Raw genomic sequence first — 24,044 nt, forward strand, 5'->3', positions numbered from 1 at the left:
TGGAATTAAAAAAGAAAAATCCTGAATCAAGCACTTGAATTTTGTTTGAATCAGGTTTTTAGAGGACTTCAGACACTGAGTTCAGCAACTGCTTCCAAGAATACGCGTAAACAAGCACAAACCACCACTAAGGAAAACTATTTGTAAAAAAAAAAAAAAAATTTATTTGGTGTAGTGTTTGCTTGCAAGACAACTGCATTTCAGTACCAACAGAGAAAACAAGACTAGTAGAGTCTTTTCACACAAAACATGCATCCTTTTTATCAAAAGTAACTTGTTATGGCTTCTTGATCCTCTGTACTATGATTATAAATTATTATTATTTTTTTTAATCCTAGCTAAGACAGCACTCTGATGCTTAACACRTTTCACTAAAAACATACATGCAGATTCTTTAAGGAGGAGAGCTTTAAGGAATTAAAAGCCAAATTTAATGAATGAGGTAGTCATCTGGTTAGGCAGACACAGATCTGTGTGTTCTTTGCACATAACCTCCAGCCTCTGCACGCACAGCTGCAAGCCGAGGCCTGTCCCTTGCAACACAGCTATAATAAACAGAGCAAACCTTGCCCTTTGGGAGGCGTGCTCTGATGGGAGCAGTTGTCGACCTCCCCAACAGGACCCCTATCCCGCTGCTCCCTGCTGCAGCCTGGAGCGACGGCAGCTCTCGTCCTTCAGGGATTCACAGTGGCTTAAGGCAGGACAGCGCTTTTAATTACTGAGGTGGTCAGGTGGATCTTGCCTTGGACGATCTGACCTGGACAACAGCTGTCAAGATCCTGAGGATTTTTAACAGGTTAAATGTACAGTATTTCTTCTGTGCCTCTATTGTAGTGCATGAAATCTTCCCTTCATATATTCCGTATATATCGAAAAAAAAAAATCACTTTTTTCCTTAAAATGCCAACCAGCAGCTCAGAGATTCTATGTTCACATCATTTTAAACATGACTAAACCAACTGCCTCAACATCCTGCTACAAAAACCTGAAGTTAAATTGTGATCACGATTGTCATTATGAACGTGCACCTGATGATTATCCAGTGAAAGTTACTTAAAACAGAGTAAGCAGTTGACTTTCTGCTTTCTCCAAGCAGAACAGCTTTCTGCCAGGCACCACATTCAGGAGAGAGGTGCTTATTGTGATAGATCTTCATTGATTAAATCAGTCACTGTAACCAGCACAGAACCGAGCGTGTGATCCTTCATGTTGCTTTTTAAAAATAAAATTCAGAAAGAAAAATCATCTGTAAGGTGAATAAATATCCCGGGCACCCACGGCTTCATTTAGGTTTGTTCTCAGTAACATCAATCAGCAAAAAGGACAGAGAATGTTGTCATCTGTTTGCCTGTTTAAAACACAGGGGGAAAAAAAAGGGCTTATTCAAACAAAGCAGCTCTGCTAAGAGACTCTGTCTTACCAGTTATTTGGACACTTCTCAAGGAAATAGCTTTAGTGTCAGACAAGACCCAGGTTATAAATATTTAAATTCAAGTTTCAGGATCTGGGATATTTAAAAATATTAAAACCTCCAAATATTTTACCTGCATGATTTTATAAATCCAGTCTGTAAACACAGTCATATTCCCATAAACTCCAGGTTTGTTTGGACTAGCACAGCCAGTTCCCCAGCTGGTATCTCCAACCAACCACCACAAAGAGTTTTTATTAGTCACTAAAGGACCTCCACTGTCACCCTGCACAAAACATAGGCACATCATTAGTTATCTGACCACCTGGAAAACCACAATTCATATCCTTTCAGGAGTAGGTTCACATAGGCTTAAAATAAAAGAAATATTATTTCCAGACTGAAACAACTTGCTATAACCATTACAGTATTAAATGACAATGTGATATGCATGAAAATCATTTGCCCAAAGCACTATCTGAGACAGTTTATAGACTTCCCCATTCACAAGGGTAATACTAGAGTTTTTACGTGGTTATGAAGAGTATTATTCATTGATTTTCAAGCACAAGACAACAAAAACCATCATCAAAGCATTAAAAAAAAAGGACTGTCTCACCCTCTTCATGTTCTTAGCAAGAACTGAGCACTGGCAGCTATTCAGAATATTCTAACAAAAGTTCTCCCTTTTAAAAGGATGCAGCACAAAAGGAACTAAAAGGCTGCCTGAAATGTTAGTYACTTTAGGTTTTTTTCAGTACAATCAGTTTATAATTAGCAAAAGATTTTTAAATAATACTAATAATATGACTTAAAATAATCACATCATTATTAGTTTTTATTTAAAAAAAAATCTGTATATGAAAATATTACCTGACAGGAATCAACTCCTCCTCTGAGAAATCCAGCACAGATCATTGTAGGCAAAATCATCCCATTATAGACAGAGACATAATTACATCTAGAATGTTCTATTAAGCGCACCATAGCACACCTCAAGCTATCTGATGTTTTGCCTGAAGTTGAGACATACACAAAAATACAGACACAGGGACAAAATCAGAACAAGCATCAGACAATGTTGCTGTCACAGATCCCGAGATGAAGAAAAATGGACACATGAGAACAGACATTTAGGTGTATGACCCCTAGCACGACATTGAAACTCCCTTCCAAGAGGTCAGTAAGTTATTGTACATATTGTAAAGTAAGAGGAAGTGGAGCCTGACAACTGTAGCCCCAAATAATATGGGGTATTCATAGATCTGGCTCATCTGGGGACTGATTTTGTACAAGACAAAAGCATCTTGGAGCCCCCCTTACCTCCTTCAGCCTCTGCTCCCCACCCAGATATCCAGCACTCCTCATTGGGCTCGAACATCATTCCCGGGTTGGGYAGACAAACTGCCCTTATATTGTCTACAAAGCAAACAAAGTGACAGGCTGTCATTCCATGTCCAGGCATAATTCAAAATAAACACCCTGGAAACATTTGAACACGGCCAGCTCTTACTYTATACATAAATACAAACTCACTGCATATTTTCTCTGTATTTCAACTCCAGGCAGTTAACCAATTATTGCACCATGTACGCAGCACTAGAGAGCTTAGGAGCTGCCCTTTCCCTGCTAAGATGCTGCTTAGCCTTGACCTCAAAGTGAGGAACAAGCACAGTGAACTGTACTAGCCCTGTTCTTCAGGCTATCAAGATAATTAATGCCAGCTGTTTTGATAGTAAAGAARTAAAAAGGAGAAGAAAATCTTCAGAGAACTTTAACAATAACAGATAGGCAACAGGCCTTTCACAATAGCTTTCTGCAGTCTCTTTGCAAAACCCTACTGAAACAATCATAGAACAAGCAGGACTGGATGCAGCCCGTATACAAAAAGTKTTAAATACATGGGAAATCATGGCACAAAAATATGTGTGGTAAACACACAACCTCCATATTCTCAGCATCAGAAAACCTCTTTCATTTTTTTCTAGTAGCCTTGACTTGATGCACTGAAACATAAAGCACCTATAGAGATAGCACCTGTAGGAAGTCCTTTATGTTTAAAGAATTCTTTGTCTTCCAGTTTTTACTTCTTGCTTACAATCACTGACACCTTTAAGAAAAGGCCCTTTAAATATAACAAGTTTCAGAAACAAACAAACAAAAGAGTATGAGCAGGAACTTGAGAYATTTAATTTTTTTCCACAGCCTGTGGATATATTTGGCTTAAAGCTTAGTCAATAGCTACACCATAACATGCTGAGACTACACATACAAGAGGCAAAGACACTTAGGCAAWATAGAGTATTTTGCAGTAGATGGACAACAAGTGAGTTAAAAGCTAACCCACTCCCTTCAATAAACTTCTGTATGCAAACCTTTGGTATGTATTAGATTTAAATAATCATTACTTAGAAAACTCAGTATTCAGCCCCTGTCACAGGGCTACCCCATCTCTACCCACACTTCATGTTCACCCAGTTTTTAGAAGGATCTCTTGACTAACTTCCTAAGTTTTAAAAGATATGTTTATTATAATCTTTCTTAATACTTTTTTTTTTGCCTTTAGGAAGAGCAGAGTGCATACCATTAAAAGTCAATGGGGTCTCTAACTTCATGAGAGCGACATCGTTGTCTTTAGAATCTGCATCATAATCTGGGTGGGAAATTACTTTTTGCACATTGTATCCATTTATGAAGATCATATCTTTCTGATTCAGGATCCCAGCATAAACTTTCCAGCTGTATGGGTTAGAATATCTCCTAGAGAAAAGGCAAAAAGTTAGCAAGTTTGCTTCTCTGGTAAGGAGTTACAGTTTACACCTTCAAAATTTATTATCCCCAAGAAGGCACCGACATTTGACAACCCTTTCAGAACCCCAAGGTGAACAGTAACCTCTCACTTACTTACTTTTGGCCAGTCTCTCCACACCTGCCCACTTYAATAGTGCTATATTTTGTTGATGTTAGTCCAAATGTATTAACACATTCGGAAAAGGAGAAAGTCAGTGTGCAGGCACTCGTGTTCCCTCAACATCAAAAAGATGCAAATACAATAACAATGTAAGAGGGAGATAATAACAAAGATCCCTTAGATCAACTAATTCAAAAGAATCCCTTTTTTGAAAGCCAAAGTGCAAGACATCTAGTTTAAGAAGAGCTTGACTCCAATTTCTAAAAAGAAATACATAAAAATATTTGAAATAGGTTAACTACCACTGCCTATCCCCTTAGCTACTTAGTTCAGCAAATTACATGTGAGACTGTGGCATTGTGGTCTCTTACTTGATTTCAAGAGACCAAACAGTCATTCCTACATCTTACAGGTTAGTAGTGTTACTTTTGTGTAATATCTGAAGCATGGAAGAAGCAGAAGCCAGAGTGAGGTAAACCAGGAACTTGGAAGAAATTGCAGGCTTTAGAAAGTGCCAGAATTCTTTTATGCAATTCTTTTTGTTACATGTATGTTAAGTGGTCTGTTAGTACAGTTTACAAATATTCTGTAGAAAATCGGCCACAAGGCTCACTCTAGAAGAGCTGCCAGGACTGCAGCTRTTGTGTAGGGCCTACAAACAGTTAAGACTGAAAACCAACTTTGTACCAGCTACAGCTTGGTTGCCATTCCTAAACCTTTCACATGTTACAGAGCCCAAACTAGCAAAGAGAAGAGGGATAAGATCTTCAAATGAAAATAAACACTTGCATTCCTTTCTCAAGGTTAAGGGTGAAGTCTTTTTTTCCTTGTCTTAGCCTCTAACCGTGATCCAACTAAACAACCTTTTATTTTTTTTTCCCTTAATTTTAGTGGATGCCTCCTATAAAGGTGGCTGTCAGGTAACACATTCTGTCGGAGAACACAAGGTATCAGGCTTCTGAATGCCCTCGTGCTCTCTAAGATCCTGTTTTCATAGGTTCAAAAAGACTAAGCACCAGCTTTTCTTTGTTGTTCTTGTTATTACCCACATAAAGTAGGACTTTGTTACCCTGTAGYCCAAAGATAATGAGGAATTTAACAGTAGATACATCTTAATCTAGACCAACTTTAAACTGATCACATTTACAGTTGTGTGATATTAGAGTTGCCTTTTTTTTTCCCTCCAAAGTGTAACTCAACTTCTTCTTCACAATAGCATAGTACTGTCCAAAGTAAATTTGGTACCTTGAATTTGCAGCTTAAGCTAGCCTGATATCAAAGCCCAAAAACACTGTCAAATTTAATTTCYACCTTTACCAAGTAAAACCAGATTTCCTTTCTACGGGATACAAACAGCCAGCCTGCATCTAGTCTCTCCCAAATCAAATTTTCCCTCAACACTTTAGAGCCACACAGCTGCACAGCTGCATTAGTTAACAAAATATGTTAGCTAATATCTGCACTCAAGAGAAGAAAAATGGCATTCAATACAGTTACAAAGTAGGAAGCTAGACGTCTTCAATTAACCTCTATTTTGGCCTGAAGTGACAAGAGCTATTCTCAAGACTAATGCAGACAAACACATTTATTTTGTGGTGCTGTGGATGAGCTGCCCCGGGGTTTGGCACTCACCCTTCCACACAGTGCGCAGCGGTCACTATCCACTCAGGGGTGATGATGGAGCCCCCGCAGATGTGGACGTCGTGCACGTGGAGGCTGACCTGCCACGGCCACTGGCCAAGCGATGCAAGATTTCCGCCCACGATCCTGCTCATAATGTTTGCATTTTTGGTGGGGAGGCCGCAATCTAAGGAATTATATATGCAGACATTAGTTAAAGGAGCAACGTAGTCTAGAGGCTCAGTTCAAGATGACCACTAAGCAGTAGTWTGCAACACATTTGAATGATGCAGCATTCAAATATCGTGGTCAAGTCACATAAATACACATTTTTGTGCTATGCAACAAAACAGAAAATAGTTAGAGGTCATCTCTTCACAGTCTTCAGAGTTTGGAAAGTAACACCCACCCTATAGCCACATGCCACACAGCAGACATGCTACAGGCTTCCCACAACTGCATAGCAATGGCTAGTGTGTCTCATCACAGACAAATTATTACAAGGAACTGGTTGGTGACAACAAAGACAGAAGCAGTTGGAGATCCCACATCTTCCTTGTCCCACCCTGGCTTGCATATCCCCTGTCTGAGACTTAGGTACCACAGCTAAATCATCTACCCATCAAAACATGGCAAGTGTGACGAACAAAGACACTTACTTATGCAGCGCAGAGAAACCACATTTCCTGAGACACAGAAGTCACTGCAATAGAAATGAAAAAGAAAAGAGGCTTTTAGGCACACACTGGAGCCAGCAATGGGCACAAGCCACCCTGCAGATGACTCCTGTCCTTCCCAGCTACATGCGCTGCCTTCACGCTCGCCTTCCAGCTGGGGTTCCCTTCTCTCTGCACCCTCTCCAGCTACACTACTGGCACCCATGTGGCCATCACCATTTTGTCCATCCACCAAAATTTTTATGTGGAAGGACGCAGATCCTAGCACAGGCAGGCAGTRTAAGAGGCTTGTAAGCCAACTGAGGAGGAAAACCAAGGAGAGCATAAGGAAAAGTTAAAGTGATACATGAAGAGACCTTTGTTGGTACCGGCATCTACAGGTTAGAAACTAAACTCTTCAGAGGTGTTCAATCATAAAAATACTTTCTGCAGTGAAAGAGTATTTTCCAAACCATGTGTTCATGTGACTTGGAAAAAAAAAAAAACAGTAGCAACTGCTGTGAACATATTACAGTTATTAGCTTTTTTTTTTATCATTCTGACATTCATATTAATGAAATTCATATTAATGATTGTTTCCTCAACATGGAAACCTTCTAAATAGCATAAAACAAAGAGAATGGGACATTTTCTCTAAGAGAAAAAGAGAAATGTAAAGATGGAAAAATGAGAGCTGCGGTTTTAAGTAGGGAGAGAAGTTGCTGCAACCACATTAAAACCAAACTGTCCTCTAATAATTCCTACTGAAAAGTGTGCTTGCTTTGTGCTACTGGCAGAAGTTATATCTCCTACAACTTCTGAAAAGACACCTGGAAAAAAAAAAAAAAAAAAGAAAAAAGAAGGAGTTAAGCAAAGATACCTGGTATAGAGCTTCCTGTACAAATCTATATTCTCAGCACTTGTATTCAGCATCATAAAGCTTTTAGAGTCAACTTCTGGTGCTACTCCTTTACTATAGTAATATGTACCTCTGCAAAACAGAAAGATTCCATTAAGAAACACAATTGTTTCACATTTTAAGCATGTAAAAAACAAACTGTACCAAGCTAAAACTTTTGACATGAACAACAGTAAAACACTTTTTTWAAAAATTTTTTGGCATTAAACACACAACATATGAAACAGAGTACAGTATCAGAGCTCAGATACTTTAAAGATTGATTTATCAAGTTCAGTTCCACATCAAACAATCAGATTAAAATAACATTTTCATCTAATACACATGCATGGTAGGAATCTCCTGCCCTGTGAAATGGACCATGATGAAGCGATGCTTCTACTGGTACGTTTACACAGCATAGCAAATTTTGGGTCCAAAGAGCAACAACAGTAATATATGCATAGGATGGTCTCAGTGATAATTAGTGTTAATAAATATTTGTCCTCTTTTTTAGTGGAGGACCACTCTATGTAGTTGCTGTGAGGCTGTCTCTTACTAATTTGGAAGTACTCTAGTCATTGGTGGTCCAGAGATCTTACTAGCAAGTGTCCCTGTGCAGTGTGGGCGCACAGAATTTCTGCCTAGACAAGAAAATTGCCCCATTGCTCCATGTGTACCACAGGACAGCTCCTTAGAAAGCAGCAGCATAAAGTATCTCAACTACAAAAAAAGGTAGGTTATGGAGTTATGTGGAGCCAATCTGGCTAGCCTACCAGATGCAAAAATTTATGATGATCTTTCCATATTTAYTAGTTGTGTTCTCAGAACAAGAGGGACTTTCCATGTAACACTAACAACGACAGATTAAAAGTCAGTTTGTGTGTTATTAAGTAGTTATAAAGAACTGGAACTAAACTGAAGTAAGTTCCTAAAGACCCTTGTGAATGAATATAGTAGATGAGTGATCCCACACTGTAAATGCTGCATGCCAGGAGCTGTGATATGTTGCAGAATTGAAGTTTTGTTACAACAGCTATCGTTGTTAACATCAGTCCCATCTGCATTCATGTCAGCTAGATTAGCAACTGCATTTTGTGCCAGATAGGCATTCTTAGGGAACCACAGTAGGGAAATTTAACCTTTTTATGTATTTGCAAAGTTTGAACAAAATTATACTTACGCACTGTAGCCCATGTCTTGACATGCTATCTTTCCATAATCGTCATTCCAGCCATCAAGGCAAACAGGATACCAGGACTTGCTGACAGGTGAATAAACTTCCAGAATAAAGTCTGGTCCATAAAGTCTAACTACCAGAAAAGAAAGAAGACCCAAGAACACCACAAACACTACAATTACTAGTCATTCTCTCTTTAAAGTTATTGTTACCCATGATATTTGTTAGATGATATTTGTTTGCATGTATGAATTAACTCATGCTAATTGAATGTTGTCCTCTATACAGGTTTGAGGTATATATCTAGTAGACAGAAATATCACAATAATTGAATTCCTTGTGTAAGGCAGTTTAAAAGAATTACTTGTGTAAAAAGCAAACGTACAGTCTTGTGTACATATCTTCATCTCAGCTTTTAAACCCTGAAGATTCCTTCATATTCTACCACTGAAGACTACAATGCCTGATTTTTAAAACTCTTCTCTCTACAGACACTGTGGATTTCTTAATATATCATATTTTATATATAAATAAAATATATTAGAATATATGTTTATATAATATAGTACAAGGTATCTTAACATACTATATTTCTTCAGATAAGAAGAATTCTTACTCTACTTTGTAGAGTAAGAATGTATCAAGAAGCAGTCACCATGTTTTCATTTGTAGAAGGATTTAATATAAAATAGGTCAAGCAAAAGAAAAGATGGAATAAGCTTCTACAGAAACAGAATATTCAACTAAGTGAAAGGAAGAGATTTACAGCTTACATTCTTAAATGCTGACACTGCATGAGGCATGTACAGAAGAAGACTTCAGAAGCAGAGAATAGCACACAGCAAGAGTTTTCCAGAGTGGCACTGACACAACATAAGTATTAGAAACAAAATGTCATATTTTGGAATGGACAAATTAATGACATTTACACCTTAYATTCTAAGTTCTACAGTAAAGCTTCCTTTGTCATCTTTCAGATGAAAACACTAATAAAATCAGGCTGCTTTCTAACACAGCAGAGCCATGAAGTAGTTGAAAAGGTGTACTGGCAGGTCTAGGAAGTGTTAGTATGTAGAAAAAGACAAGCCAGGCCACTGAACACAGCCGAATTAGTACTATCACCTCAAGTCCTACTAAGAATTCAGTAACAGTGACTGCCGTTCAAAAGCCTACACTACATTCAGTTCTGCACAAACTAGGTTCACCTCAAAAGATAATAATTTTAAAACTGATTTCAAGTCAAGCCAACCTAAACCCCCAAGTTAGTCATTTTGTATCAGCAATGCAGTGTGACCAGAAACAGACCAAAGACTAAGACTAGTCTTCAAGCCAACCTCAACGAAGACTGATTTAGGTTTTAACTTAGACAAGCTTTGGACACAGGCAATTRCTCAAACCCTCTTACAGTAGGTTGMAGCCCTAGCCCACAACCTGCAGCTACTCACCACACCGATTTTCATCCTCGCCGTTGGGGCAGTGGATCACCCCGTCACACCACTGCGAGGGCGACATGCACACTCCTGAATTGCTGCACTCTATCAAGGAGCCAAGACAGCGATTTTCCACTGCAGGCGAAGAGCAATATCCAGGTGTTAGACCGAGTATCAGCTTAGCATGAGGTGACTACTGCAGTGGTTTGATGGAGCAAAACATTATCTTCATCAAACAAATTCACAGATGAGAGGAGAGCTTGGCACAACAGATTTACTGCTCTGTCCTTTACATCACTGGCCAGATTAAGTCATTGATGCAGCTAATTGGATTTTGTCTGTTGCCTCCCTTGRATTAAGCAAGCACCATCAAGTTGACTAAAAGGAGTCAACCTTGCATTGATAGAACTTATAAACAGAAGGAGGAAAGCCATTACCTCCAATTACAACCCGTTGTTTTCAGTGCAATTCAAAACAAGATAGTCTACTGAGTATAAATCAAAGTGGTAAAAAACAAACGAGGCCTAAGAATACAATAGTAAGAAGTGTTATCCTGATAGTTTTAAAGGAATTCTTTCCTCTCTTCCCTTTCCTTTACCACAACAGAAAAAAAAAAAAAAAAAGTGGTTTCCTAAAAATACAGCAAATTGTTTTCTGCTGTGCTTTCAAAAGTGAAAATTAAGCGAAATTAAGACAGGACCAGACAAACTTCACCTAAGCCCAACAGAATTGCTCTAGTCCAGTTTCAGAGCTCAGTCACTCCGTTTGGATGATTTCCAAGGTTAACACATCATTTATGTTTCCACCCAGGGTGGTTGGGCACAAACAACCTTAACACACTTTCCAAAGGAAAACTCTCACAGAAAATAAAATAAACAAGCGTACACAAATTACTTCATGAACTCCCAGAAAGAAAATAAATCCTGACTATATACTTACGCTTAAGTTATCTGAATTTATTTCAGTCTGCTTCCTTCACTTGAAGCTAAGCGAAGTAAGAAATTAGACTAAAGTTTAATTCCAGAGACAATACACAGCAGTAATTTCCCTAATGAAATTCCTTGTAAAATATGGTATCCAAGCAAGATCACATTCCAGCTTTCCCTCCATGCAAGAARTCAAACAATTCTTTAGTAAAATTACTGCACTAAATTTGTGGTAGCTGTTCTGCAGCAGCTTTTGCCAGAGAGATGCAGCTTTCCAGAAAAGCTGGCCAAATAAGCCACTCCAGAAGAGTCAAAAAACTGATGATATCACACAATGTCAAAAACACATTTGTTCGACAGAGGGAAGGAAAGCAATAGCAGCTCTGTTTACTCCAAATAACTGAGCCACTAAGTAGCAACATAAATTGGCCTCTTAAGAGACTGGTGACCAAGAGTTTCCTGTCCTTAATTTCAGCACCAAATAGAAAATAAAAATTTGTATTTCTGATGATAAAAGTTAAATAATCTTTGCTTTATGTAGTAAATATTCTATCAAAACAACAATAACAAGAAGAATCTTACCAAAATACCAAATGAAGAATGCAGCAATTATACAACATATGACTAGTAAAATGGATATGATAATTATTATGATCTTCTTTGTAGCTGAAATGAAAGCAAAGACAAAAAGACAAATTAGGTTCCTGAATAAGGTAGTTTCTAGCACTATAGCTAGAAGTACTTTCTAGTACTATACTTCCTAGAAATTAAAAACAGTGTTTGATAGTCAGATTTCTCTGTTCCACCACCCCTCCTCCAGATCACACATGTTCCTATCCAGTTACATTGGCATCCCAGCTACTAGCACTGCTTTTTCATCCATGGGGATGTGACAGTCCTCATGGATTTCTTCAATACAGGAATTTGAAAGGAAGAACCCTTTTATTTGTAAACTCCCTCTAAAAGTACCATTAAGTCTAAAATCCCGACAATCTTACTTGGTGCACAGGCTCTCCTGGTCGAATGTGCCACCGGCCGACTCGACTGCCAGGTAGCAACTCTTGGAACGTAGTTTGGCACTGATGGAATATTTGGAGAGAGGTACTGTGGATATCCCTTAGCACCTACTGGTTGCCTGGCAGGGGGGAAGTTTTCTGACTGAAAGCCATGATTTTCATAGTATGGTGGTATCCCCTAAAAGATAACATTTGGAGAAGGAAACCAGAGAAGACAGAAAAAGAAAAAAAAAGCAAAATTGCAATTAGAGCAAAATAAGTTTAAGATATCATGTACATACTCTACTGTAATTTTGCTAATGCATAAATTCACCATACATAAATTGACTATATATACTTACACRTATTAGTGACTCAAATTCACATGGGAAAAGAGATTTACAGTTTGTTAGCCTAATATATCRCCCTTTCAATAGCAATAATAGCATGCAGTGATGGTTAAGAGATCAGTTTCCTGATCCAAACCACTAAACCTAAAAAGCATTCTTGAACCCAGTCCACCAGGGTTCCACTACATTTCACCAGAGCATCCGATGGGATGGAAATGAGCAGCAAAGAGACTTTAAGGCAGTACCACCATCAAAAGAAATGTTGGCAAAGGACAGTGTTGGTGTATGCAGGAGTCCCCAATGAGGAAAAATGTTTGCTGATTCATTTTGTTCTMTGGCAGGACTAGCCATACCTCAGCCATTTCTGAGACATATTGGCCCGCAAAACCTTAGAAGACCTCTAAGAACTAGTTAGAAGCCATGCTAATGTCCTTCAAAATTTTAAATTATAAAACCCTCCTTTTAGAATTTGTTCTAAAACAAATTTGTTTTATAGAATTCGTTATAAAACAAATTCTAAAAGTTTAAAACCCTCCAAGTAGTATCTATGCACTTGATGAAGTAGCTATTTCAAGCCCCTCTCACCTCTCTTTCAGAGTATCTTTCCCATTGTTCATAAAAGAAAATGGAAGAAATRCATCCACATTTAAAAAACACTGAATAGGCCCATTAAAAATAATAATAGAGAATGTTTTGTTTACTTACTGCAGTAGAGGTCATCTTCCTTTGTCAGAAATGCTGAAATAATTCAAGTGTTTGGAAATAAAGTGTCAACCTACAAACAAACAGAAAGTCCTCACAATCAAAAGCTTCGTCCAGTTTGTTTTCGGCTCTCCATTGGAAAAAAAAACAAACCAGAGGAAAAAAAAATACTGGAAGTATTTCAAGAGAGGGCATAATATAGGATATAGCATGAAATCAGATCTTAACAGTCTCTCAATACATCCTGGACTATTACACAGTGGCAACTACTCATTAACACRAACGCCACACCGACTGAAAAGATTAAGCTAGTGCTCACTCACTGACAACATGAGAGTTAAAGAAAGAATATCCTGGCAACCACCCCTGTGGTATCAGGACCAAGTTCAGTTCCTCCCGTCTCTCTCAGCGCTTACTCATATATCATTSTGAAGCTTATGACACAGAAATGAGAACGTGAACAAAGCACCAGGAAATGCACATTCAACTAACTCCTTTAATACTGCTACGGCAACTAGTCCCACAAAGTCACAGTATTTTCACTCTTTTGCATTGTGAAAAATTTCTCTCCTTGGTTGTATTGAAGCCACCGCACCAAAAACAGGAGAAGAGGCACTGCAATATGTCATACCAATATAAAAAATTTTTAAAATAGTTCTTTTTTTAAGTGTTCAGTGCTACACTTCTAACATAGGTAATTACAGCACCCGAAGAATCATTTTAATAAAGAATTCATTTCATATGTGGAGACCTCTTATAATATTACCACACATTAAAGCAYAGAAGATACTCAGCCATCCGCTGAGAAATACTGTTCTACTGTGTGAAGGCACAGTCATGATCGCTGATAAAAAGCCACTGTTATAAAGAGTAACTGAATTTAAAAAAACAGCATAATTCAGCCTGAAGAATAACATCATATTTTAGAGATTGTATTTAGGTGTCATTTCACCCCAGCCTGAACTGCAAACATCTTAAAASAGATTTCAACAACAACTTGGCATGCAGAGCTAAGTACTCATACTTTAGTACAGTCCAAGAAGGATGATTCTGGTATTTGTCCATTAAAGACACCAAAATAATTTATTAATACACTGTTGAACTCTTATTTGTGCAGCATATTGAGGAAAACAGGATTTACTCCTACTTACAGCAAGTGCATCAAGATTGGTGACTAAGTCTTCAAACCTTCTGGTTTATGTCGCATCCATTCTTGCTCAGCTCGTCATAGTAGTGCTGGGAAATGCAGGTCTGCCCAGACATAGACTGGAGGCCAAGTATTACTTTGAAGGAAGGTAGGTTTGTTCCTTGTTTCCTGAAATGTATGCCAAAAAAGTGATACCAAAGCTTAGTGATAACTGAATAAAGACTACTAGGCATTTCTGAGGTGAGCCAACAGGCACGTTATAATCAAATACCAAAACTTTTCTTCCACAACATTACCACTTGAAATGCTTTGCAAGTTGGAAGATAACAGTCTTCTTCATCCCTTTTTTTTCCAATTAACTGAGAAAAAAAAAACTGCTTTTTAACTAGCTTTGGTAACAAATCAATATTACCAAAGCAGTTCTTGTTAATTTACTTACAATCCAACTACTTATTAATAAAAATGTTCCTGTATCAGGACATAAAACACAGAAAAAACTTGGGTATATAAATACATCCAAGGAAATATTCAGAGGCTATGAAAAGAGCTTAAACCAAAACCACTAGTTGYACTCTTTTGAAAGTTAGGCAAAATCAATGGATAGCATCCAATAATTATATACAGGATGCCTGTTATAAAAACAGGCATACAAACTCATAACATACACCTGAAAATGTATTTGTATACAAATTAATGAAGGGTAGTGGAACAAATTTATACTCGAGAAAACCAGGTCATAGCTAAACARGCTGACCTGTGTTATCATCTAGGTAGAGCTAGAAGTGACCAGCATCTCTTATCTCAGCCCAATATTTGAGCCTCKAGCTTAACTTCGTGCTTCAGATAGATTTATATAAATCCATACATAAAAGTATCATACATCTGCCCYGCACAGAATTATCCTTCCTTCTATTACCAGTCATTCCCACAGATGTCTGCTAAGTATTTGACTCATAAGGGGGCACATCTGAAGAGGAATTGATAAAGTGACCTAGGGCAGTCAAAGTGAAGAGCAAGCCTTCAGCTTGGAAGCAGAGATGGAGCTCACCCATGTGGGAGGCAGGTCCCCATGAGCCCAAGCCTTGCAGGGCAGCTTGCTAAATCCTCATGTTTCCCACTCACCTCTTTAGTTTTGGAAGAAGCACACCCAGGTCAGGAACAGACCTGCCATTTAGTAGTGCTCAGCCGCTGAACTTCACTATTCCAGTATGGAAGTGTTTGGACTTCCAGAGACACAGATTTCCCAAAGTCAAATCTGCTTTTGTTTCAGATCTCTGAAAACAAGGAAATAATGCTACTATTCCTAAAGACAGTCAACAGTAGTGGGGTATAAAAGATATAGCTGTTACTCACAGGATTTAGTGATGAATACAGTGGAATGCACTGTCACAGCAGACAGCTAACTTGAAATATCTTAGCTTCTTCTCACATATGCCTTGGGATTACTGTGATTTGAGTTCTGTCTTATGTCCTCAAGACTAAAAAAAAAAAAAAAAAAGAACTTTAAAACACTCTTAGAATGGAAAAAAAATGAAAAATAATCTTGATAATCTTGAAAAGGTTTAGATTCATCCAATAAAAATTGAACCCAACAGTTGTTTTAGGAAAGGTTTTCAATGACCTGTTTCGGAATAGATCTACTCTTAACAGTCTCAACCTCATAAATTCTTCATACGTAAGCAAAAGCTGCAATAGGTTATTACTTCAACTGATAATACTTAATTTAACACAAACTTCTTAAACCATCAGTCCTGCAAAGGCGAGTTGGCCTCCTAACCTCCAGGAGGACCATTAGCTCCACCGAGCACTGTTCTGCTCAACCCTAGATGGTCCTCCCTGCCACTGCATCCTCCTAACCTCTATCCTTCTCACCTTGACATGCTGCCTGGAGGAAAGCCTCTGCCTCTCTCGGGTCACTTATAATGCACTTTCTTCACTAGTTAAGAGCTAGCACTCCCAAAGTACAAAGGAGAGATCAAAAGGCAAAAAAAAAMCCCCAAGGTTTAACCCCGAGTTTTGTTAACAGCTGCTGCCTGGCTTTGGTAGATTGATTTGGCATCCAAGGAATAATAAAAATATTTCTGATATAGCATASTGTAACTGTTAATTAACAGCGGTACCGTAATTTGGAGGTGTAGAGTTTTACATAACTATAGTTATATTAGTTTTCACAGACTTCTATATAAATAATGTAATATGATATTTCCCTGCCTGGACATATAAGCTCATAGGACGGAAAAATTGCCCTTAGGTATTTTAATGTAGCGCTGCTGTTTCACCTTGGCCAGTGAAGCCAGAGGTAACCTGACAATAGTATTCTTGTACTTTGGTGTTACTCCAATACATGTTTTGTATATACATATTTCAGCTGAAATAAAGACTTTGTTATCTGTTTGCTTAGTTGCACGATAGCTATCAACCACGGGAAAGTAAAAAATCACAGACTAAGTCTTCATTGTTATACCTATGTAAAAGCAATCGCATGCAAACAAGACAGAAGGAAGAGAAAAGAGCAATTAAAGGTACAATCATCGAGACAAGTTCAGCTTCTAAAATAAGAAGCTTCCAAACACTCTACATGATCAGTGGCTAACACTTGCCTCATACAATGTCATATCCAAGAACTTAGGAATTCTCATTTTCCAGATAGAGAAACTGGGAAAAATCATTACGAGAGCAAAGGAACAACTCCAGCACAAAGCTTTTTCTCAAAAAAGCGCAGCCCAAAATTATAGGTTTTGTTTATGCTATAGAGGGTTTTATTTCCTATTCTTGTCAATTTTATACCCTTCTAGAAGCTTCAGCAGTATATAAACACAGTTTATACTGCTTTCTCAGTTTAAAAAAGAAAGAAGAGTAAAAAAAGGGAGAGAAAAGATGAACAAAGAGCTGATTCCAAATTCACTTACAGGATCTTTCTACAAACTGAGCAATTCCTGAAATCCTGTTTCTTTTTCTCTTCTACCTGGAGTAGAGAAAAGAAACACGTTCAATACTCTTATTTAACAAGCACAATCCGCTCCCCCCCCMAAAAAAAAMAAAACCACAACTACTTATAAATGAAGTCTAGAAAATATAAAGAAAAAAAAATCAAATGAGAATGTTCATCTAATTTAATTAACAAAACTTCCTTAATGCTTCAGGAAGTGATACTGGATATTTTTATTGATGGTTAAAAAAAAAAAAAGAAAATGCTCTTTACACCATGGGCTAAAATTCATGCTGGGGAAAGAGCCAAAAGCAAATTTACGAGTAACTGAAAGTTTTACTGAAGCAATCAAAATTACCTTCTTCCGGTACTTTGTTTTCCCAGGTAACCTGGTATGCAATAGGTATAAGCTCTACTCTGTGAGCCCATACAGCAGCATAAAGCATCTTGCAGAGACCTCTTAGAGACTATACAAATATTTATATGACAGACAGGCTCCCGCAAATACAGCCTCAGCATTCCTAGCTCTCCCAAGAAATTGTTTGGGAGCTCTTCAAGATTAGCTCCTAAGATATCCTTAAACTGTAGGACTACTTATCAACAGGTGTTAAAAAACAGTGCCTCTTGATAAGGTCTACCAGCAATTCAAATAGAGTCCACAATACAGCCGTATGCCCAAGGCCAGCAAAACAAGATTATACCAACACTGCTCCTACACGTGGGGGGTTAGGGAGGCTGTGAAGTGCTAAAAAGCCCTAGGAGCAGCAGTTTCATTATAAAAGTTAATGGACACTGTAGTCATACTATGAGTAACTGTATATTTGTCTGAGAACAAATGACATGAAGCACTGCCTACCACATGCGTGATACCACATCACATGATTGCATTTGAAAAAAAATACATGACGTGGTCAAGAAAGGTAAAGGATACCTTTGTCAGGAAACAACTGCAGGGCAACGGCTGCCCAGGACTTCCACAAGCCAGTGCACGGATTGCTTTTTTGCTAGAGGATACAGCAGCCTCCAGTCAGGCATTTGGATGCTTTCTTCCCTATATGATATCCCCCATTCTGTCTATGCCCTCATAGTCCTGCAGCAACAGCAACAGCAAAGGGCTTCATCCTTCTGGTAGTTAAGTCCAAGCCTCCCTATAGCGCTGGGAAACTTTGGCAGGCTCTGGGTGTGGGGAAAAAATGCTCTCAAAGATACTTGATTCCGCTCTCAAAGATACTTGTTTCCTATATGTAAGTTGCGAATGAATGAGCTTGCTAGTAAGCGATAACCATATCTGCAAGTATGCACTTACCATAAAATAAAATAAAATAAAATAAAATAAAATAAAATAAAATAAAATAAAATAAAATAAAATAAAATAAAATAAAATAAAATAAAATAAAATAAAATAAAATAAAATAAAATAAAATAAAATAAAATAAAATGGTGTGGAGGGAAAGGATCAAAACTAGAAATATAACAAAATACTTGTCTAGGGTCTCGGGCTGCTGTTTTCTGCCCATTTGACCCTGAGGAGCTCTAAGCCTCTTCTAAGGGGTCTTACAGTAGACAAGAAAGCAAAGCAAAGCAAAGCAAGCAGGAGTCATGAATTCCCTCATGGGGAGATCCCCGCTGTCACAGAGAGGCTTAGAGACCCACTCCTCAGAACAGCTGGAGCGGTGGCCCGGCCGTGGCTTGCTCACCATCTCCCTATCGCAGCCGTTGGCGGGGACCGGCCCGTGACTGACAAGGTCGGTACACACAGGAGGTTGAGCCCGCACCTCCAGCGGTGACGTGCCCGAAGGAAGTATCTGAACCAGCATCCTTGCCCCTAACTTGCCCTTAATCCACATCCTAGGAAACCGTTCCAACTTCTCCCTTCCAAGTGAGGGTACCATACGTTCACCCTAGACTGACTTCCCTATGTACCAGCGTAACTTTCAAAAAATAAAGCAGGGGAGAAGGGAGTTAAGTCCAACTTTGTTATTGACTTTTCTCCTGTCCCCGGTGTCATTTTATATGGCATTGATTTTATATGGCATTTGTGCGGACATAGCTGGGTAGCAGCCACGGCTGCACCCGTTTCCTCATTTGACTTATCTCAGCCGCGCACAACACYCATCTCTTCCCGCAAATCCCGGCGCCTTAACTGATGTGAAGGGGCCTCCAGAGGGGAGGCCGCCTCCTCCGGGCCTTTGCGATGTGCTTGGGGCACCAGGGACCCTTTACTGGAGGCAAACAACCCGGGACACGAGGCCATCAGGGAAGAAGGGTCGCCCACCTCTCAGACCCCACAGAGGTCACCCCACTTCCCTGTCAAACCACGGAGCCCAGGGGATATTTCAGGTCCAGGCAGGCTCTGGCCGTYGGTAAAGCCACCGAGGAGGGAGGGAGAGGAGGGGGACTGGTCGCCATGGGGTGAAGCTGTGCCCTAGGAAGCTGCTCTGCCACTCGCCCGAGGCTACTCGACAGGACCGACACCCGCGCCGAGCAAGGGGCGCTTTGGCGAGGAGCTGCAAAGCGGCAGCGACACCGCGGCGGCGCCAGGAGGGTCCGGAACAGCATCGTGCTCCGGTTCATCCCCCGCCAGCCGCACTGCGACCCCGGAGCCGCCGCCAGCCCCCGCGGCGGGGCGAGCGCGGCAGCACCGGCCGCCGCGGGACGGGGACGCTGCGCCCGCCGGCCGCCCCCTCGGGCATGTCCGGCCCCACGGCCCCGTGCGGCCCCACGGCCCCGTGCGGCCCCACGGCCCCGGCCCCCTCCGCGGGCGGCCGCCTCGCCGCCCGGCTGCGCTTACCCCCAGGCAGGCAGGAGGAGCGCGCGCGGGGGCAAACACATTTCCCGAGCTTGCGCCGCCGGGTCACTCACCTGCCGGCTCGCGGCCGCAGCCCGCGCGCCCAGAAAACAGCGGCGCCTCTGGGCGCCGCTCACCTGGGCCGGGCTGGGCCGGGCTGCGCTGGGGAGGAGCCTGGCGGCGCCGCCGGCACCGGCGGGAAGGGGCAGGTGCCCGGGGGGCGCCGGGGCCGCCCCTTCCTCCCGCCCGAGGGGACGGGGACGGGCGGCGCCCGGCCTGCCTCCCTCCTCCTCCTCCTCCTCCTCAGGCACGGCAGCGAGAGGAGCCCCCCGCGGCCCGCCCGCGGAGACGTACCCCAAAGCGCCGGTTCTGCTCTCTGGGTTTTGGCGTTTCCCCGGCACGCGGGGCTTGCTCGCCCGCGAGCCCGGAGATGGGTCTGCTCCTCGCGATGCTGCGGGCAAACGCCTGAGCGCGGCGTGTCTGCGAGCCGGGCAGCGCAGGTGCTGATAAGGAAGCCTCGTAAAAGTGTCCGGGCGCAGGGAAACTGCTTGCTGCCTCTCCCTGCCCCTTCCAGCGCTGCTTTGCCCACGGGGACTCGGAARAACTCCCGCAAGCTCCGCTGGCGTGTCACTCTTGAAACTCCAGCAGCCTGGGGTAACTCTCCACGAGACGGCGAAACGGTGGCGTGAGTGCTCGTTTGCATTGCTGAAGCTCAGCTCTAGCACTACTGCTAATTACAGTAATAGTAATAATAGTATAAACTTGGTGGGCAACAGAGAATTTCTACAGATGTGTGAAAAAACTCCACTTGCTTGTAGTAACACCTCCAAATTAACCCAATATTGCCATGMGCTATGTTTGACATCACTGTAATGAGACTGCTTATTATAATGAAAGTCTGAAAGTACCTGTGTTTGGCAGGGGGTACGTTCAGGCTTATCTCTCCTTTTAAAGACATGAGCAGCAGGTCCTGGACCCCGTTGKGTGGATGTGCCTGGGATGTCTGGTGTGTTCTCCAGGAGGACCCTACAAGACACCTGCAAGGATGTGGCAAGATCACAGTTCCTGTATTCTTCCAGCTYCCTGTGTTTATTCAAAGGAGAATATACATCTTCTGACTTTGGAGTACAAAATGGATTACATGTGGAGTATATTGGCTGAAATACCTTACAAATCAATTTGTTTTGTTTTGTTTTTTCAACTAGACCTTTTTGTAAGAAAGTTTATCCTCACGTTGTCCCATAAGGAGTCAGGGTCAGAAGTTCAGTTATTTTCCAATGCGGATTCAGTTGCAGGAATCGTAGATTTAATTTCACCTAAGTAAAATACAAGATTATCCCAAGTCATGTCTRTAGCATTACCAGCCTCTGTCACTCTCTAAAATCTTCAGCTGCGTGGCACATCTCCATCTCTACACACTCCCTGCCAAGGGCCTTCAGATCTTAGTGACCTTTTGAGTGTGAAACAGGTTGTGAAGTTACCAAAACAGAGAGAAATCACTACATGACAGGGAGATTTTCATCAAGATTCAAGAGCTTTTCTGTTTTCAGGGAGAATCTGAACACTTCTCAACCTTGGAAATTCACGTCTTTGAGGTTTTTGTTGTTGTTGTTGTTGTTGTTGTTGTTTGTTTGTTTGTCGTTTTTTTCCCTTAAATTCTTTGGAGTACAGGAGACCATGGCTCCTGTAGTGATGTTATGCCCAGTTTCTCTCTTAATAAAGAAGTTCCTGTCATTATTGGGATACCTAACAATTAATTCTCCTAAAGCTATTTTTTTAAAAAGCTTAAGGATATCCTCATATCTCATCTCGGATTTGTCCAAACATCTTGCACAATGGCTGTAAGTCAGAAGAAAGGTTGATATAAAATATACGCGCGAGTTCCTGTGTACTTTGGTATTGTCCATAGGCRGGCATTTCTGAAGCATTACACTCAGTTCGGGCATCGTAACGCGGAACTGGGCAGGAGGACACAGCAGCAGSGATAAACCAGTATGTTCTGCTGGCAAGTGGTGCGCTCCTGTGACAGRGGAGCTTTAGGCTCTTGCAGGTGACCGTGTCGCTTTGTGAACTATCGAATAATACCACATCCGTGGGGATTCAGTGCAGCTCCATTAAAATTAATGGGATCTGCTCAGTTACATACTTGACGAACTGGCCACGTGCCAGCGGCTCGTTGATTAACACTGTTAACACCTTTTCTTCTTACTCGCCAGAGTGTAGTTGGATGCGATGGCTGAACTGGCCAAGAAATGYGCTGCCGGTTCCTGCCCTCTGCTCTCCTTCCCCCAACATCTCTCCCCCTCACTCCAGGCTCTTCTTCATCTTGAAGTGTCAACTCCACACTCTTCTGTGTGAACTTCACACTTTTCTGTGTGAAGTTGACATTTGGAAAGGGACGGAGAGGGAGTACTCCAATGTGGTAAAAGCTTCTTTTCTCTCCCCCTCTCTCTCTCTCTCTCTCTTTTTTTTTTCTATTTTTTTTTTCCAAGTTGGGTTAATGTTCTGCAAGATTTAACCGCGTTTGCTAACAAAGGTCAAACTTGCCCTAGAGCTGGAGCACGGGAGGCAGTGGAGGTGGGGAAGGGGACACTGCCTCCTCTTGGCAACAAAAGTTGTAAGGTCTGCTCAGCTGGTCTTCTAGTCGAGGATCTCATTAAAATATTTGTATATGTACTTTGGTGGGTTTTAATTACGTAGGTCCAGTTTTAGAAAATTAGGATGCCGGGTGTTCTTCTCATTAGTGGATCACGAGCTACCTTAAAAAGAAAGTTCAGGCCCTTTTTTACTGTTGGTTTTTCAGAGTTGCTAAATGCTTCTAGAGGGGCAGGTGAGTGCTCCGCTGATCAGGGACATCCTCTTTTTCAGGATCCCTTTGACAGACTCACGGCCCAGAAATCCAGATATCTGAGAAGTTGAAAGTTATCCAGAGTAACACTCATTTTTCTAATCCTTACTTCAAATGTGTTTTTTGGGTTTTTTTCTTTTCTTTTTTTTTTTTCTTTCCTCAATAGCTTAAATGTTCAGTGAACCACTTCTTCCTCCATATTTATACATGGCAGGAGGAGGATGTTTACTTTTGTTTTCACAGACCTATAAGCCAAGGCTTTTAAACACTTGTGCTAAGTACTTCAAATTCAGCATATAAATACGCTGCTCTCTTCAGATGCCTGGCATCACCTATCGTTGTGCCTAGAATCATTATGGTTGGAAAAGAGCTCCAGGATCATCATGTTCAAGATGATCTCCATGTGATAATTTTGTTGCTTTTTGACTTCCTAAGATTTTTTTTTTTAACTTTATTCTTTAAGATCGTTCTGTCTACCTATTAATCATAACCCGCATTGTTTTTCAGAGTGATTTGCCATCATACTTCATTTTCTCTTCTGTTAACACTCGATATAGCTCTGTGGTCTTTCTCGCTTCTAGTTTTTGCTCTTGTATCTCGAGTCTAATCAAAAACCCAGAAGAGTGGGAGATAAAGCCTCTCTGAATGAACATTGTGGAGCATTTGCTCAGAACAAGAGTTCACCCTTGCAGCTTACTTACTTACCTTACTTACTTTTGCCATCGCATTTCGAATAGAACTAGAATTAAAATCAGTCATAGAACCCTCAGTTGAACAGAACACTAAAACATTCAGATGAAGATGTGACTAACACAGCTCAATGCTTCCTTTGTTTTCATGGCCCAGTTTTGTGCGAGGAAATATATATTTTTTGCTTTTTCTACCTTTTTTTTTTTTTTTTTTNTTTTTTTTTTTTTTTGATCACTAACATGATGGATAGTTTTCTGTTCTGTCCATTTGCCTTTTTTTCCTTTTTTTTTTTCCAGAAAAAAAAAAATGGTAGTCATGCACTCGTGTATACAATTATGCCAGAAGTCTCTCCAACCTTGGAAATTTAAATGGACATTTAATAATTACCTTAACATTGACCTTGAAAGTACATTTCTGCTGATAAAAACACGTAAAGAAACTTGCTTATTTTGATTTGAAAATCAAAATAAATCGGGAGATGCCTCCAAAAGAAAAGTCCTTTTATTCTAATTCTTGAGTACCTATGAAACAAGAGGTGTTTTTACTGTAGTATTCATTAAAGA

At 40.5% G+C, this 24,044-nt stretch overlaps 1 protein-coding gene across 3 annotated transcripts; it reads right to left on the minus strand.

Annotated features, from left to right (window-relative positions):
* Window positions 1-236: 236 nt before the first annotated feature.
* On the minus strand, window positions 237-20,410 carry TMPRSS2 (transmembrane serine protease 2). Of its 3 annotated transcripts, none has more exons than XM_026053044.1 (18): window positions 20,298-20,410; window positions 17,136-17,191; window positions 15,580-15,704; window positions 15,349-15,500; window positions 14,231-14,394; window positions 13,083-13,152; window positions 12,031-12,226; window positions 11,615-11,698; window positions 10,122-10,241; window positions 8,680-8,809; window positions 7,479-7,589; window positions 6,602-6,645; window positions 5,955-6,129; window positions 3,996-4,171; window positions 2,735-2,830; window positions 2,285-2,427; window positions 1,545-1,697; window positions 237-1,348 (listed from the first exon to the last, which is right to left on the minus strand). In XM_026053044.1, exons 6-18 carry the CDS (start codon window positions 13,095-13,097, stop codon window positions 1,337-1,339), a joined length of 1,455 nt encoding a protein of 484 aa, XP_025908829.1. In that variant the 5' UTR covers window positions 13,098-13,152; window positions 14,231-14,394; window positions 15,349-15,500; window positions 15,580-15,704; window positions 17,136-17,191; window positions 20,298-20,410; the 3' UTR covers window positions 237-1,336. The 3 variants fall into 3 exon arrangements, with proteins under 3 accessions (XP_025908829.1, XP_025908828.1, XP_025908830.1); XM_026053043.1 differs by lacking the exon at window positions 20,298-20,410 and adding an exon at window positions 20,018-20,079; XM_026053045.1 differs by lacking the exons at window positions 15,349-15,500; window positions 20,298-20,410 and adding an exon at window positions 20,018-20,079.
* Window positions 20,411-24,044: the final 3,634 nt, after the last annotated feature.

The sequence above is a fragment of the Nothoprocta perdicaria genome, unplaced genomic scaffold, assembly GCF_003342845.1.
Source record: "Nothoprocta perdicaria isolate Ctin4 unplaced genomic scaffold, notPer1 scaffold_96, whole genome shotgun sequence".
NCBI lineage: Eukaryota > Metazoa > Chordata > Aves > Tinamiformes > Tinamidae > Nothoprocta > Nothoprocta perdicaria.